Genomic DNA, 18,155 nt, shown 5'->3' with positions numbered 1-18,155 from the left:
AGTTTGCATGTTCTCCCCATGTCGTCGTGGGGTTTCCTCCGGGTACTCCGGTTTCCCCCCACAGTCCAAAAACGTGCTGAGGCTAATTGGAGTCGCTAAATTGCCCGTAGGTGTGCATGTGTGAGTGAATGGTGTGTGAGTGTGCCCTGCGATGGGCTGGCCCCCCATCCTGGGTTGTTCCCTGCCTCGTGCCCATTGTTTCCGGGATAGGCTCCGGACCCCCCGCGACCCAATAGGATAAGCGGTTTGGAAAATGGATGGATGGATGGATATTTATACGGGTCTGCAGAATCAAAGCCAGCACGCCACCTTCTGGTCATTAGAAGGTACTACACAGGCGTGCGCGTGCAACGCACACAAAATGCATTTCTTTCACTCCCGAAATGCATTTCGTCCACAAAGGGACACAAAGATCCAGTATAAAAATTAACGGATGTTTATAAACCGTACGGCGTATTCCAGGCTTCACAGGGAAGTAGGGGTACAAACTTGATAAGATGCCTATTCATCTCAGGGGTCAGGTGACCAATGATTTTAAATTGTAAAGCAGCCTTAAGTTATTTTGAGAGAGTTTATCAGCCAAACCAATATTATGCAACTGGCTGGATTAGGAATGTGAGAAGCTAAACTTAAGAACTTATATAAGTCTAAAAAAAAACAAACAAAAAAAAAAGGAGATATGGCCAGAGTCAAAACATACCTTAGATAATAGTTTTGTCAAACCTAATGAAAATACAAATGATCTTCGACTTACCACGGATCGCCTGCCACCTGCTGGACAGTTATTACTCCAGATAAAAAAAGAATATGCCTGTCCGTGATTCTTACAAGTATATTTTTTTGTCACTAAAATACTAAGAACATCACAGGTCTAGCAGATTACAGGCTGTTAATGTTTAGAGGGCTCAGCGACAATTTAAACCACTCGATGAATCTGGATCAACAGAGAAAGACTCGGAGTCTAATTTGTTTACTTATTCAGTGGACACTTTTGTCGAAAGCAACACGCAGGCAAGGTTAGCTGCCATCCCTCGAGCAAATGGCGTAAAGTTCAAGTTCAATACTTTTATTGTCATTGTTCAGTTGCCTGGACAACGAAATTAACTGATAACACACTAATAGAACGAAAAACACACCTGAGTGGAGAGCCTGAAGTCGCTGCGTCTGCGCGCGCCGCCGTATTGGAAGTGTGGCTATATTGGTCAAAAAGTGCCTCGCTCAAGGGTCCAACAGCGAAATGAGATTCTTGCTGGCCACAGGATTTGAGCTAGGGTTGCCACCCATGCCTTATAATATGGGATTGTCCTACATTGGAATATAACCTGCTGCGTTCCTTATTAGACGGGAGGATCCCATATTATAAGGGACAGGTGGCATCCTTACTTTTGTTTTTACTTAACATTGCTCTTAGTTTGATTTTTACCATAAAGTTAAGGACCACCCTAATAAACATGATATGTAAATGTAAACAGTGTGATTTGGTTTTTGTATTTTATATTTTAGCTTATAAACATCCGTTAATTTTTATACTGGATCTTTGTGTGTATCTCCCTTTGTGGACGAAATGCATTTCGGGAGTGAAAGAAATGCATTTTGTGTGCGTTGCAGGCGCACGCCTGTGTAGTACTTTCTAATGACCAGAAGGTGGAGTGCTGGCTTTGATTCTGCAGACCCGTATAATTATCTTTGACTTTAATTTAAATGGAATAAAAAATGTCATTGAAATGCAATATAAATTGAAACAGCTCCCGAGCTCATGCTTTTTACTGTTGTATGTGCTCATTAGTGTCACTGTTTTCATTACCTTTCTAACATTTGTAAGCCTGCCAATGAAAAATCGCGGCACCGATTCCCTCCCGTTGTAGGCTATATTACCCTGCCACTTTGACCTGAATAAGACTAGTTCTGATCAGGCATCCTGAATATTCACACGGAATGCAAGGTTAAAACACGCAAGGATTAATACAAGGAGTCACAGACGGAGTATCTGCGGACCCTTGTACAATCGCTGCATTTCTTTCATTCACCAAATGCGTTTTGTGAACGAAATGACTTGTTCTTGAAGGCAGATGTATTCAGACTTCTATCCATGAAATGCAAGGACATATTTGCTTAAAAATAAATATATAGTGATATAAACACTTTCCTCACTGAACTGAATGTTCAGAGTTGAGAGACTAACATGTTTTTCCTAGTATTACGTAGGGTAAGAACCTTGACCAGGCATTGATAATGAAAGGAATTTGACAGAAAACACTGCAAAAATCAGTAGTTATTGTGTGTCTGTTTGTCTGTGTCAGTCCCAATTAACATTTGTAACGATATGATCAAAATGCACTCCCCCTCCCCCAAAATGGCCCTGATCAGTGAAAAGTGAGCCAGTGCGAATGTGCTTTAGAGCACATTGAGGGGGCTTATGACAGGGAATGACTTTGGGCTGAAATTTTGGGGTGAAGATGAGGAAATCCAAACGGCATCATACTAGCAAAGTTGCTCGGAATGGTGGCCGAACCCCCAAAATTTTCACAGTGCCACGGTTGACCAGGTGCCCGAACCTATAGTATGCCTTAAGTCCCATGGTTGACCAGATGGGCACAAATGACGAAGCCACATTTCTCCTTAGTAAATTTGGGTTACTGGACCAGATGGCCAGAGTTCCATTTCACGGCATTTAAAGCGAATAATCCCCGGGGTGGATGCAGTCAGGGCTGGGGGCAGTCGAGGGAGGGCATAAGTCTTGGCTATTCGGCAGTCAGTGGGGTGCCGGCTCCTGGAGGTGGTGGGGTGGTAGGAGGACATTCCGGAGGTGCTGGCCGGGTCAGGCTGAACCAAGCCTGGGGTAGGAGCTCCAAGCTGGGTCCGAGAGGTATCGGGGCTCCCCTGGAAGGCTTTCCGGGGTGGTCGTCCATGGAGGTCCCGGTGGTGCATGGATTGTAGTAACCCTAAGTGGCAAACTTAAGTTTGACCCTAAGTTGGAACCCTAAGTTTAACCTGCTGATTTACACTTAGTCAACCACACGCCTAAGTACGAGGCCCTCACCATCGAAAGTACGTGAGATTCCATAAGATCGTCATCAAGCCCTTTAAGCTTCACTAAAGTGTAAGTGGAGAAGTGTGACATCTAATACAATTTACAGAAACTCCAAGTGTGCATCCCTATCTCAATGACGGACTTCTAAATGCATCCGGATTCATATGTTTACATGAATATGAGAAGGTAGCCGCTTACAGCTCAGTATTCGTAAAGGGGAGATTCAAAATGACAGAGATATAAAATGATTGTTTTGGCTTTTCTGAACATATGGGTTATTTCCATAGGGTAGCCACAGATGGTACGGTAAATACCAGTTTAACACCAGGCCAATGTACAATTAAATAATTAATAATCAAAGGCCGAATTAATATCCGTCACTTAGCTCATATTATAAATAACCTGATATTGCCTCACGTATGTTGGGCCGAATTTTCTTCCCAGTCTGAGCCCGCGTGCCGTTACTAGTACCTGACGCTAGAATTGAACTCTTAATTTATGGGATGACCTGGAGCATACAGGCATGTTAGTTTGCTAAATAAAATAACGCAGCTCTCTCTATATAAAACATCCATCCATCCATTTTCCAAACCGCTTATCCTATTGGGTCGCGGGGGGTCTGGAGCCTATCCTGGAATCAATGGGCACGAGGCAGGGAACAACCCAGGATGGGGGGGCCAGCCCATCGCAGGGCACACTCACACACCATTCACTCACACATGCACACCTATGGGCAATTCAGCAACTCCAATCAGCCTCAGCATGTTTTTGGACTGTGGGGGGAAACCGGAGTACCCGGAGGAAACCCCACGATGACATGGGGAGAACATGCAAACTCCGCACACATGTGACCCAGGCGGAGACTCGAACCCGGGTCCCAGAGGTGTGAGGCGACAGTGCTAACCACTGCACCACCATGCCGCCCCCCTCTATAAAACATTTCTTGGTAAATGTTCCATACATAACAGGTAACTGAGTTCTGCTCAGCATAGAAATTGGATGACCTATTGCTTCTGACAGGATTTATTTTGAGCATTTATTTTTGCCCCAAGTGACAGGATGTGTGCAGCTGCAGGCCGTATTCACCGTATTATATAGCAAACAGAATTCATATTAACTGGGGAGTTTGGACTGAGCAGACTATATCTTTGTTCACTTAGCTCAGACTAATTTAACAAGTTATACAGCTAAGCAAGAAATCCTGCTTTGTTGGAATGCCTGGCCTCCTGTACTGTACAGAGACCAAATTTTGCTCTAGTATTTAGTAATGTCGGAATATGTGAGCTTTATTCCTGTCATCACTGATGTTAAAAATGTGCCCCTGTTTTTCTCTTAACCTTATTTTTGTATTTGCTTTAGGATCCCCCACGAACGTCAAGGAAGTGATGATAACTAAATAATAAAGTGGGTATCAACAGTGCCCCCTAGTGGCTACTGTATTCTTTATTCTTTTTTTATACTCTTATTTGGGGTTCCCCCAAAGCGAGTGGCAGCAACTGCAGAAGCCCACAGCAGTAATGACGGCTCCCCCTAGTGACCTTCCCACCCTGTGTTTGTTTAATGCTGTTTGTTACAGGTAAGTCACTTCAGAATCGTCGTTCCATCTTCCTATTTTGTTTTCATTTTTCGTGGATACAGCTTCACCCGGCGGTGATGATAGTGACTCTGAACCGAGTCATTACATCCTTTCCCATGGAGGCATTTCCTAATGGTAATTACCTTAAGACTCTCTGCCCTCCCGTGTATGTCATGTCAGATAAGGTATGCTAAGGTGTATTTCATTATCCCCAAGGGGAATTATGTCTTATACACGTGTACGAGAACATCATCTGGTGGATGGAGCACGACCGGGCATGGAGGAAATCCGAACCGCTGGATGTTTTTACTCAATGTATTCCCCTACCTCTTCTGGATGACACCTTTCTCGAGAAGATTCTGCCCTTGTTTGAAGAGGTGCTGGCCCGAGTCTGGGCAGAGAAGGAGACGTTGTTTGGCAATGGTGACTGGCCACAACGTCTGGGTATGACTGTGTCGTTCGTTGTCTTCGATGTGGCGCACAAACACTCAGGGAAGAGACAAATATTGCCTTGTCTATACATGGCCTCTGGGAAAATCTTCAAGCTGTGCAAAGCCCCCTACGGACCTGAGGGAGGTCGGCTGGTCCACTGCTGCGGGAAGCTGTACGGCCGTGTGTATGAGGGTGATGGGTGTAACTCACTCAAGTCACTGGAGTGCTATGAAACCAAAGATAATTACTGGACAGCAGTCTGTTGCCATGGAGTTTCACAACACTGTGGAATATAGAAACCAAATGTATGTCCTCCAAGGTGAATCTGTTTACTGTGGTAGCTTTCCAGCAATCATTCATCCTTTGTCTTCTTCACACACAGTTGTACAGGTACAACGTGCAGTGAAAAAAAGCTAATCTGCTCCAAGGCTGCAAACTGTTACGTAGTATTAAGTAGTTATGTAGTAAGCATCTTAGTCTTAGGTGTAGAACTATATTCAGAGTATCTTGCGCATTCTGACGTAACTTAAATTCAATGCCAATTAATTTGTATTTAATATAATTCAGAATAGTAATGTGATTGTAGTTATAATGCTTAGAATATAAAATTTGACTGCTGTGATGGAGATCTCTAAAATAAATTTGATAAAAATGTCAGTATTTTTTAAATCATGCTCTTATTCTCCAGGTAACACCTGCAGATTGGAGCTGTACATCTCCGATAACATTAATAATTATTGGAACAAGGGTCTTGTTACCACATATTTCCTCCTGGGCATCACTCATTTGTAAAGAGATGAGAAATCACTTTGATAAATTGTAACATGATTAAATCATATAGTGATTTAAAAAGCCAGGTATGTAAGTCTTATTAACTGAACCTATCCCGGATGACATAATGAATTGTGCGTTTTGGTAAAAGTGCATAAATAGTGACTGTGCCTGTCTTGTTTTGCTACAGGTGAATATTTGTCCTGCTTTGATCCTCACAAAGACTTCAGGGGTTACCTGACCTCATGCGTCTGCCTAGGAGTCAGGGAGTGGCAGCTCTGCACAAGAAAAGCATTTATTACAATGTGGGCATCTGCAGGAATCACCAGTGCAGCCTCACAGTGGAAGCCTACGACATCGAGCAAAACACCAGGATACGCAACAAACAACAACCCTTTGAGCAAGACAGCAGTCCCAACATGGAAGCTGTCCTTGCTGCTGGCAGACATCATGTGTTCATTCAGACCACACAGGTGACCATGGAGGAGTGTATTTTCAGGACTAGCTGCAAAAACTCGCTCTACCAGTATGACAAGGAGGCAGACAACTGGACCAAGGTCTATGACGCACTGCACTGCCTCTGGGACCTAGGCCTCAATTTTGAGTGTGTCGTGGCCACACACACACATTATTATTGATTGTTTATTATTTGTGGCTTTTATTATGGTCTGGAGGACAGTATATATATGAATGTATAATGTGCTAGGTATGTTGGAACATACAGGTATGGTGTGCATTGTATATTGTATGGTGTGATTCTGTTGAATGCAGTGTATGTTATGGAATGCAATGGCTTTGTGCCCAAGAGCCCATTGTCCCCTTGGGGACAATGAAGTATACCTTACCTTACCTTACATGCCATAGACGAGAGGATATAGAGCCTTAAGAGTATTAAAGAATCCTTATTGATACAATAGGGGCCTTTAAAACCCACAGTGTTTATTGTCCTCTATCTCCCAGTTTTCCAACCAATTGTCATAGGGGGCTAAGGCACTCCACATATTAGTACAATTGTTGTGCTGATGCTGATTGATAGTAGAAGAACTCAAAAGTCTTAGGTTTGTGTTGATCAGTGTTATTCAGTACTGTACTGACAGTAAGCTTAAACAAAAAAAAACAAAGCTTAAACAAATGAGGGTTTAGAGTGGCTTTGATATTTTCTTTTTAATGTTTGCATGAGAAAACATAGAGTGAAGGGTCCCAAGTTGAATGAAAATGATCCGTGATCCATTTTAAGTACAAGGTGACTTTGCTCAGTCTTACTGAAATATAAGTGAAACTGACTGATTTGTAGTCTAATTACTAGAGGATTCTAGAGGTTTACGCTGAAACTGTGCAAGGAGTCTTTCTGATAACGTAAAAGAAAATGTGTGACATATATGCTTGGAATGTTGGTTTAATAGAGGGTTAATCAGCTGTACTTCCTGTATTCTCTGTTTCACTCTGAAAATCTGAACTTCATTCTCCATGTTGCTCTAAACATAAACTTTTAATGTTATGTTCAAGTTCCCCGGCTTTCCTCACAGCTGGGAACATGTGTGCACTTGGGCTTTAATATCCTTCTCCAAGCAGACTTATACATCCTCCTTACACATTTTGTGCATTTTTAATTGCCAGCTACAGCATTAGTACCCTTTCGGGTGTTTGAACCTGTAACACACTTGGTATTGGTTTGGATTTTGAATACAATAATGTATGAGAAATGGATGCATGATTATCTTCAGTTAATAAACATCATCGACCATTACAAGCTCAATGTGCTACTTTGTTTGGTCACTCGAGGCGGCGATTTCTTAAAGTTTACTCCCATGCTCTGTGAGAGAATTCTGTAATATGTACTACAAATATAAAGCAAGAAACCATCGTCCTCAGAGGCAGTGAAGTTTCACAGTGGCTTTATAGCTGATAATATCCATCCATCTGCCTTATAACCAGTGGGGCCTGGAGCCTATGCCAGGCAAGAGAGGGAACAAGGGGCATACCCTGGATGGGATGGTAACTGGTTCTTTTGTACATCAGTCAAGATGGATGGGTGAGTATTTACCGCCCCCCCCCCCAAAAAGAACTTGAAATACACACAATAGTCTGAAGAACTGAATTATGGGAACAAAATTGCACAATGCTGTCAATACACAGCACTAAGCATTAAGTGTATTGTTTTGGTAATATGCTTTTCTCCACTATGTCTGCTGTACTTCTCTTTTACAGAATTCGTAAACTTGAAAGCTTTTTTTCAACTATTACTCCATCTCTCTATTATATACATTAAGTGTGAATAGCTGCTAAATGGTTTTGCCCTGTTGAAATAACCTTAACATCTTAAATTAATACTGTCTCTGCAGTAACACTGTAAAACATTAGTGACAATTTTGTTTTTTCCATCCATCCTTTTCTCAAAACCATAAACATAAAACTCAATTTTCAAACTTCATTCACAAAACTTTGACTCACCTTGCAAAATAAACTATTTATTATAATTACCATATGGTGGTTGTGTTTAACTTTTGCTGTGTTTGCTGTGTGTCTATGTTTTCCATCTTATGGATTTGTGGTGAATGAGAATATGCTCTGGGGAGGCAGGTACAGAGTTTGGATGGATGGATGGATGGATGTAGAATGTGTTTATAGTTTTGCAGACGGAGTGATTCAGATTGTAAATTGTGAATAACATTGTTAACATTGCTGAAGCCTTTTACAAACGAGTGATTGGTGATTGGTTGAGAATGAGGTTTAATGTTTTATCAATAAAAAAACGGTAATAGACACATTGTTATCCTTACAGAAAGATCAAATTGCCAGTATTTTTGAGTCATATTTTTCATGTAACTTCTTTCATTGAAAGTGCCTCTCTTTTGCGGTCATCCCTGCCTCTTTTCCCTGCCAAATTTACAAAAATGTACGAAAACCACGCCACCCGCGTTCGAGCACCTGCCCATTGCAAAGTCTGCGGAGGGCACTGCTGTTTGCCGCTGGTCGATATGTTACTGACACTGGATTTGCAATACATAAAACTCAAAAGTCGTTATTACATATTATTATAACAACACTACTATTATTAGTACACTACTACTAATAATAAGCTTCTACTACTACTGCCGCTACAACTAATAATAAACATACCTCGATCGATCGATTCCTTGGCCACCACGTGATTCCCATGAAAACTTGGATGGAGTTCCATCCTCGTTGGAGCCCATTGCGAAGCAGTCTTTGGGATAGTGCACTGTTAATAAGTGAGCTAAAAGAGAGGTAAGCATCTATTCTGTCATGCTCCATAGGGTGGGATTTCTTTTTTTTATTAAAAGTAAAATAATACAACGTTAAGACAAATCTGCCTGTAATTTTAAAAGTATTTTTTTATACCACATATTAATAGATTGGTCACCTCTGCAAGTAGAGAATGAACATCCATTCATCCTTCAAGCCGCTTATCCGGCGCAGGATCATGGAGCGTTTATTTTTTATTTATTATTAAGCAATAAGCACCATATATTTACTATCGTACTTTTTGCGCGTTAGACACGTAGGTCCACCTTCACTACAAGAGCAAATACTGGATGTTTAGGGTTGTCCGGGAAACAGCGCATTGCCTTCTGTCGTATGTACTTTCAGTTATACGTATGTTTAACCGACTATGGGTCTGCATAGTTTATACCCTTATACACACTCTAATCGTAGTTTTGCGAGAAAATCAATTACACGAAGTACAATCTGATTTATACCCACTTGAGGAAGTGAAGGATAGTTTACTGTTTAAAAATTCTCTCTCTCTCTCTCTCTCTCTCTCTCTCTCTCTCTCTCTCTCTCTCTCTCTCTCTCTCTCTCTCTCTCTCTCTATGTATTTACAGCTTTGGAAAAGGGCTTCTTCCTTACTTTATGGGACTTTTGATACAATCCTCATACGAACTGTCCTAGCAGTGCACTTCACACCTGCACTTAATGTTTCCTATTCTTTTTTGAAGGTTCTTCATGTCATACTACAGTTCATGACAAACTGTTAGATAAATTAACAGTCATCTCTGACATTAGAAAGTCACTTCCGTCCTCTACCTGGCTGGTTTTTGATCATTCCCAGTATCTTCTGTTTCACCTTGTTCATGAATGTGTTTAAAAGTTAAAATATGATTGAATATACATTGATGATATTGCTTGAAGGTAATTCTATTTCAATATTTCTAAAGTTTTGCTACATATATCACTTTTGGAATAGGTTGAAAGAAAGATTATATACTTGTACTTTGAATTTGAATCATTCTGATAATCTGACAATGAGGAAATGGCTCCTTTCCGGTCATACCTACTCATACTCTATATCTGTGGAGTTTGCATGGATTTACTCCTGGTACTTTCAGCGTCCTTGTATTTTTGGCTTAAGCGTACTGGCATCCAGAAATTGCCTTAGTAGGGTAAGCATGGGGCAAACAGGCCAGGGCCTCAAGCAGAATTGGTCCTAGCCAGTGTGGCACTGCCAGCGCCCCCCCAACCGAGGCAGAGTGGGAATTAGCTGTCATGTCCGCCCCCCCTCGAAAGGTCTATGTCTATGTCACCTATAGAGTTGACTGCTTTTTTTACTAACTTCTGAAGTTAACCTAATAAAACAACTAATCATTTGACCAATATAAAGGCTTGGAGAAAAAATACCTGCTGATAAGCTGCAGTAAAAAGAAGTATGTCAGAAGCCAGACAATCACGGATCTTGATAGTGCCCCGTTATTAAAAAGCATTTTTAGGAGATGGTGGATTTGCCTCTTTATGGGAACCCAGAAGCATGTTATTTTCTACACAGCCCTTGACTCAGCATGCCTCCAGCGACTGCGACAGACCTTGGGTACCCCCCGCCAGATGGTGGGTGGGGCTGGGCAGTGGTGTTTGGATCTTTCATCTCCATAGGCTTCTCCTACGCCTTTCCCAAGGCCCTCACCATCTACTTTAAGGAGATCCAGGAATACTTTTCCATATCCTACAGTGAGATTGCTTGGGTGTCCTCTATCATGCTAGCAACTATGTATGCAGGAGGTGAGTTTTGGAAATTAACACTTTACTTTTGTTTTAATGGATCACTAAAACTTGTGAAGAACTATTTTCAAGTAATTTCACTTATTGTTTTAGAAAAGAATTATGGATTGAAATTTTGCCCAGTTTTTTTGTGTTATTTGTTTTTTTAGACTAGTTTCTATTCAGAATTCAGAACTGAGTTGGAACAGTATTTAAAAAATGTGACAACTAATTCTAACCAGGATAAAAATGACACTCAGTTTTGTTGGTTTGGTTTATGTATGTTAAAGCCATTGTGAGGACTGCAAACTGGTTTGTTGTCTAGGTGATAACAGGGAGTTTCCATATCACCTTTCCTTATACCATTTAACCTGTATGATAATAGTAGTGATTTCAGTTTCTTTTCCACTTTAGACCCTGGACTCAGATTATTTGTCACTGCAAAGTCTCATTGTCTAAATCCACCATAAATGGTTTGTATATTCGTTCAATTTATTGACTTATGGTCACAAACTCTTTCTTGTTTCAGGACCTGTAAGCAGCATACTAGTCAATCGCTATGGCAGCAGACCTGTGGTCATAGCTGGTGGGATAATGTGTGGGATTGCTATGGTAGCTGCTTCTTTTGGCAGCACCATCATGCATTTGTATTTGTGCATTGGAGTCATTGGAGGTATTTATTATTTACTTTATTAATGATGTCATTTGTAGTGTAATATTCAGTAATTGTTCTCAGATTAGAAATTTTGTGAGAGATCCATCCATCCATCCATCCATCCATCCATCCACCTGTTCAGTAAAGGGTCACAGGGAAGCCTGAAACCTATCCTGGACACCATAGGATACGAGGCAGGGGGCACTTTGGGTGGGATAACTTTCATGAGAAATTTCTTCCACTAATGTAGGGCAAAATACAAGCAAATCTATACTGATTTTCCAAAAATGCTCCATTTAACAAATTTAGGTACTTATGAGCAATTTAATTTATTATCTAATTACTGATTGATTTAATTTATTGTTTTCTGACTTCTGTTATAATTTCCACAAGTGCTATATCATTCTCGGAAAGAAGCCTACAGCTTTGCCCATTTTGGTTTTGTTAGGGTTGCGACACTTGGACTGGAGTTAGTATGTAGTAAAAATTAAGCAGGCATATTTCCTGCCTACTTATTTATCACCAGCCTAGTGGGGTTGATGTCCTCCCTGCCTCGTTGCCAGAGCAGTGGGGTGACCACTGGTATAAGGCCAGAAAGCTCAGCAACAATGCACTCTTTTTATTCTACTTTATAAGAAGTTTCTGGGACAATACATTAAAGGAATATCTTCAGGTACAAGTCTGCTGTTTTAACCTCTGTGCTGGTCACTTGTATGCTGAGTAAATGGTAAACCCTTGTTTGCATGGCCTTATGTCCCTTCAGATATGACCTTGTACAGGCTGTGATGTCAATAGTTGAGCACATGCACTGTGGGTGATTCTGAATGTCACTAATCATGATTCACTTTAGAAAGTGTTTATGTATCTTATGCATATTATTCCAGAGGGGATAAAAAATGATTGTAGTGGAAAAAATAACCTTGAGTAAAATATGAGCTCAAATGCAGGTCCAACATTTATCAATGACTAAGGTAAATTTGTCCAGCACTTAGCAGAAAACGGCACTTTGACCTGTGCCATGGTTTGAACCCAGTTCGATCCTTTGTTTACCCATTCCTTGCCACCTCTGCCTAAATTTAAAGGACGGACTACTCTTGATTTCTGGCAAGGATTCCAATTTTAAAATTTAACTTTTCATGAAAATGTTTTACATGTAGATACAATGCAGGGGAAAAATGTGCCTCTTACATGTATTCGGATGATGCATCACATTAATAGTTGCTTATTTTACATTTTAGGATTTGGCCTTGCTTTCAATCTTCAACCAGCCCTGACAATCATTGGGAAATACTTCCTAGTCCGGAGGCCTATAGCAAATGGTCTGGCCATGGCAGGAAGTCCAGTTTTCCTCTCTACCTTGGCGCCCCTGAATCAATTTCTGTTTGACAGCTTTGGATGGAGAGGAGCGTTTTTAATCTTGGGAGCTATAATTCTTAATTGTTGTGTAGCAGGAGCCCTGATGAGGCCCATTCAGGTAAAGCCCCAAGTTAAATGTGCAGAGGATCGTAACAAATCAGATGCAGAAGATGGCAGCAGCACTCCTGTCGCTGGTCTGTTGAGTGGACAGGAGCAGCAAAGGAAGCCTGGGTGCTGTGGCGGAATTAACACCTTCATCGATCTCTCACTCTTCAAGCACAGAGGCTTCATCATCTACCTTGTCGGCAATGTGTTCATGTTCTTTGGCTTCTTTGCCCCAGTTGTCTTCCTTGCTCCCTATGCCAAGCATCTTGGTGTTGACGAGTACTCAGCTGCATTACTGCTATCTGTATTTGCCATTATTGATATGGTGGCACGTCCTGGCACCGGCCTGGTTGCCAACACCAAGTATATCAGGCCTAGGATTCAGTATTTCTTCAGCTTCTCCGTAGCCTACAGTGGCATCTGCCATATCCTGTGCCCCCAGGCCACGGGGTTTGTGGGACTGGTCATTTACGCCATCTTTTTTGGGGTGGCTTTTGGCATGGTGTGCGCCTTGCTCTTCGAGGTGCTGATGGACCTTGTTGGTGCTCATCGTTTCTCCAGCGCAGTTGGTCTGGTCACCATTATTGAATGTGGTCCTGTGCTTCTAGGACCTCCGATATCAGGTAGGTTATAATGGCCAAAAAATGCATAAATGTTACTGAAGACAAGACTGAGCAGTAGTTTAATGAATGAAAAATAGTCTTTGAAGGACTGTAGAATATTGCAAGAGGTGCACTGGACAATTCCTAGAAATGCTTAACGCGGAATGCTGCTCCAAGGGGTCAACAGAACAGTTTTTTCCATGTGCCTTTGCAACCAAAATTGTTATCAATACTTTCCTTTTGTTTGGAGTAATGAAATTCTAACAGTGTTATACACATCGTCCTAGAGGAAAGTTTCTGAGATGCACAATACTTTTTACAAATAAATTAAATGATTTAGCATCAATTGCCTGCAGCACTCACTAGTAGACCTCCTGATGGGATGCATAATCAACACAAATTCCCAAACCATTGTCATTGTGGCAGAAAACAGTATTAATGGAATTTTAATTTGTTTTATCATTGTTTTTCGGCTGTCATTCAGGAGCCCTAGTGGACGTGTTCAAGGACTACAGATACATGTACTACGCATGTGGGGTTGTGGTGCTGGCCTCGGGAATATTCCTCTTTATCATGAACTTCTACAACTACAGGATGCTGGATAGGGAGGAAAAGCGAAAGGAGGACCAGGAGGTAGCTGTGAATATGAGTGCAAAGGAGATGTGTTCTACTGTTGAGAAAGGCTATCCTAGAGAGGAGAATGGCAATGAACTGGAAGGAAAACTGGAGGAGCAATCCTGCATGGAAAAGGATGGGTCACATACTGATGACATGCCGGCCGATGACACTTAATGGTAGATAAAACCGTCACTGGAGAGACTGGCTTTGGGTTGAAGGCCTACCTGTCCCAAAAGCACTGATCAGGACTCCCTCCATTGGGGATGATGCCAGCTCTTTGGGGTTACAATTATGATCATTATAATGATTGTATGACTGAAATCATTGTCATTAACGGGGAGCATCTCTGTATGTCTAATGTGGATTTCTAAGTATCGAGTGAAACAAACCATTCTGGACCTTGGAGACTTGGTTCATTTATGACAGTAGTTAGATGATCATTTTGTTTCAAGGCAATTCCTGGCATACTGTTTATGAACTCTCCATTTGATAGGATTTTATAAAACAATGAAGATAATGTAATAATACACTGATAATAGTATGGCCTTTAAAAGATGTTCTAGATTTAAAAAAATCTGCCTATTGATTAATGTAATTGGTTAACAACATGGGTGATGCTTCGTGAATATTAACTGAAATATAATTGTACTAGTATGAGTTTTTTTTCCTTAAAGGCTGATTTTGTCATTAAGGTTAGACTGCCAACTGCATTGAAAATCATTTAAATGTTCTAAGTTATACTGAACAGACTTTACTATTTAAGAATACCTTTTGGAAGGAATATCGCAACAGATACCTAAGCATGATTTAAGTGGTGTTACAAAAAGACAAATTCTATAAAGTGTGTCTTTCTAAAAAAATATATATAACTAAAATTCACAAAACAGCTGCTTCTTCTGGAATGGATGTGCTTATCCAATAATCTGACCCCTCTTGACATAGTCTTTCAACACAAAGTAGTGGAAAATCCAGTCTGGTCTGCGTAACCAGCTCCAATTGATCTATTCTACACAATCCTTTGAACAGGACATTGCTCTGTTTTGAGGAAAAACCAAAGCAACAATTAATTGTGAACCTTTCATCTGTCATTCCAACTATTCTGTCTACAGAAACCTGTCTAAAAAACCCATCTCATTAAGTCTGTCATCTACACCAAGCCACATTCAGTTACATATTCTTAAGAGCTGAATGCTGGGTCTTTTTCTTACCAGCAGACGCTAAACCACACAGCTGAAGAAACTGGCTTGGCTGATTTCATGTCACTCTATTCTGAGCTGTTAATGGTGAAATAGTGGCACACTTTCAAGAAACCTCCTGGCGTACTATGAACATGCACGTCAAAAATACTATGAAACCCCTGTGTTGCCACACCTGCTTATCCTTAGTCATGGCAATTACACGTTAGCTTTAACAAAAGCAATTATGTTGCACCCCATGAATGATGAATGCAGCTAATACCACATTGTTTTAGATAGATTAATGAGAATGTGATGTTAAATATTGCATATGAAATATTGATCGGAACAGTGGAATAAACACATTCAGAATTCACTGTAGAATCAGTGCAACGTTGATGTCATTGGAGGGTAGCTGCATTATTTCCTGAACCAACCTGTCTCCTGCATGGCTCTCTAGCTCCAAAATACGAAGCTTTATTTAAACATGCTGCGGTAATGTAGGTGCATTAACTGCAATATTCCTTCCCTGGCTGACACTCATAAAGTCTAACAGCAAGCTGAAGTTAATGGGCTGTTGGGCACATACACAGGAAAGGTTAATTTGCGCTTCACAAATGTCTAACATAAAGCCATAATTACAACAATTGTTGCTTTAAGCTTTAATATTATTACAGTTTTCCCAGTATTCTAAGTGACAAATACAGTTAGATATTTCCCTAGATCAGACAGGGTTACAGGCCCCACTCTTGGTTGAGACAATATGGCCTGTCCTGCAAAGCCAGAATCTTTCAGGTTATGACTCCCTGTCCGTCTGGTTGTTTGTGAGGCTGGTGTTTGCGAGCCTCTGTAAGAATGTTGCACAGGGATGTATCTTGATTAGTCTCAGGGAGGAGGGGACATATTGACCTCTGCTGTGCAGTAGCCAACTCAAGAAATACATAAAATCTGTCACCTAGCACACTATCAATCGCTTCTCAGCATACGCTGCTTATCAAAGGTTCACATAATCAGTCCTTCGAAATGTAGGTGCTGTGAAAAAAATGTGCTTTCTGAAATGCATCCACAGCTGTGACAGGTTATTTTTGCTTGAGGAAATGTTTTTTCTCTAATGTAGTTTTTGAGCTGATTTGTTGCACTTTCATTTAGGTTCAGTCTCCTTGCCAAAGAGAAAACAACGTGTATATGACTAGAGGTCTTTCAAATATTTTACAGAAAGAAGCTCTGGTTTGAAAAGCTATGGATGTTCATATCCATTCAAAGAATCAATTCTTTCATTCTGTAGTGCATTTTTCAGACAGAATCTGGAACTAGCTGGTCCAGGAGTACCTTGCCAGAAGAATAACAGTAGTTGAACTTAGAGAATGCAGAATTACTGGTCATGCAAAGGTAATAAAGCATTTTTTGGTCCTTCATACCTATAATTACCCTAACATCACATGGACAGTACTTATGATAATGTCTGTTCTTAAAGCCGCATATATGATAGGATAATTCCCACTATTATTGTTAGGCCAAACTGCATTCCATTGTACGAGTAGTGTTACTTGTTCTTTATTGTTTCCATAAGGGGAAAAAGCCATGTGGAAAATTTTTATCTCAATGGAATTCCATAATAATGCAGCCCTCTCTCTCATATATATATATATATATATATATATATATATATATATATATATATATATATATATATATATATATATATATATATATATATATATATATAAAGAGAGAGAGAGAGAGAGAGACACACAGACACACACACACACGAGATGCACATTCACTTTTAAAAGCGATACGTGCAGAAATTGATTGCAAATGGGCACATGTTTCATGTGTATTTTACGCTGATATGTCAAGAAATTATCATTCATTTTAACATTTACAGTATATGCTCATTCGTACTTTGTTTGTAGTATATCTTGTTTCTTTGTGACTCTTGCTTTTAGTTTGTATTGATGCAATTCAAAAGTAACTAAAACTAATTATAATTACGTAACTTTCATTTTGAGTTACTTTCAACAGGTACCTAGTAACTGTATCGGATTACATTTTTGAAGTAACTTCCCCAGCCCTGGTTATCGTTGATTACTGATATTTTCATCAAATTTCACGAAACTAACACAAACGTGCCAAAATGAAAGGCAAACCAGGTAGTCGGGCCCATAAGCATCAAATCCCCCCAACAATCCAAGTACCTGGAAAATGGGAAAGCGGAAAACAAATGACCAATCGAATGTTAGTAGAATGATTGGCAGACAAGAAAACCACTCTTTATTCTGTATGTTCCGGGTTACAAATCATCAGCCAATCAGAGGTATGTATTATCCTGGAGGGGTAGTGCTGTGAAGAGTTACAGTAGCTGCATCAACAGAAGTTCAAAGTGCTTGATCATCACATGATTCATGTGGCCATCAAATAGTTCCAGGAAGTGCTTGGCAGGCCTTTTGAATGTATTAAATACAGAGAGAACATCGATTTTTGGTAATCAATAGTCAATAAATGCATTCATTTACAATTTTCATGTAGCACGTTGTCGTGTATGTATTTACACCAATGTTTCTTAAAAGTAAAAATTGGTATTATTAAAGGCTATGGTTACCTTGGTTAAAGAGTATGCTGCTGCTGTTTATTGTTTAGAATTATTATTATTATTATTATTATTATTATTATTATTATTATTATGTTCTTAAACCTGTACTGTAGTGAAGAGCAACCATATGCTAATGTTTACTGATATATTTAGAGGAAGCGAAGGGAATGATTTAACATTTCACTTCTCATGGTGATTTCAGTAATCCTGTGCTGACATAATCACTAATAAACTCAAACATGAATA

The 18,155-nt window shown here is 40.3% G+C and overlaps 2 protein-coding genes across 2 annotated transcripts; both read left to right on the top strand.

Annotated features, from left to right (window-relative positions):
• The first annotated feature begins 4,706 nt into the window (after nt 1–4,706).
• LOC125745451 (kelch repeat and BTB domain-containing protein 8-like) lies at nt 4,707–5,570 on the top strand. The gene is given in 3 exon segments (XM_049018357.1): nt 4,707–4,742; nt 4,824–5,298; nt 5,300–5,570. Coding segments are annotated over 3 exon segments (651 nt in total). The 5' UTR covers nt 4,707–4,723; the 3' UTR covers nt 5,457–5,570.
• A 3,389-nt stretch (nt 5,571–8,959) lies between these two features.
• On the top strand, nt 8,960–17,844 carry slc16a7 (solute carrier family 16 member 7). Its single transcript, XM_049018331.1, has 5 exons — nt 8,960–9,059; nt 10,597–10,826; nt 11,335–11,478; nt 12,699–13,544; nt 14,008–17,844. The coding sequence occupies exons 2-5, from the start codon at nt 10,610–10,612 to the stop codon at nt 14,313–14,315; spliced, it is 1,515 nt and encodes a 504-aa protein (XP_048874288.1). The 5' UTR covers nt 8,960–9,059; nt 10,597–10,609; the 3' UTR covers nt 14,316–17,844.
• Nucleotides 17,845–18,155: the final 311 nt, after the last annotated feature.

This window comes from Brienomyrus brachyistius, chromosome 6, assembly GCF_023856365.1.
Source record: "Brienomyrus brachyistius isolate T26 chromosome 6, BBRACH_0.4, whole genome shotgun sequence".
Classification (NCBI taxonomy): Eukaryota; Metazoa; Chordata; class Actinopteri; order Osteoglossiformes; family Mormyridae; genus Brienomyrus; species Brienomyrus brachyistius.
Note: the sequence above shows the minus strand (reverse complement) of the source record. Positions and strands in the feature narration are given on the sequence as shown.

Bases quoted from the DNA above. Each gene is read 5' to 3' on its own strand.
- slc16a7 (XM_049018331.1), top strand. From the start codon at position 10,610: ATGCCTCCAGCGACTGCGACAGACCTTGGGTACCCCCCGCCAGATGGT. The intron at 11,479-12,698 runs GTATTTATTATT...TTTACATTTTAG, and splicing joins GTGCATTGGAGTCATTGGAG to GATTTGGCCTTGCTTTCAAT. The intron at 13,545-14,007 runs GTAGGTTATAAT...GCTGTCATTCAG, and splicing joins TCTAGGACCTCCGATATCAG to GAGCCCTAGTGGACGTGTTC.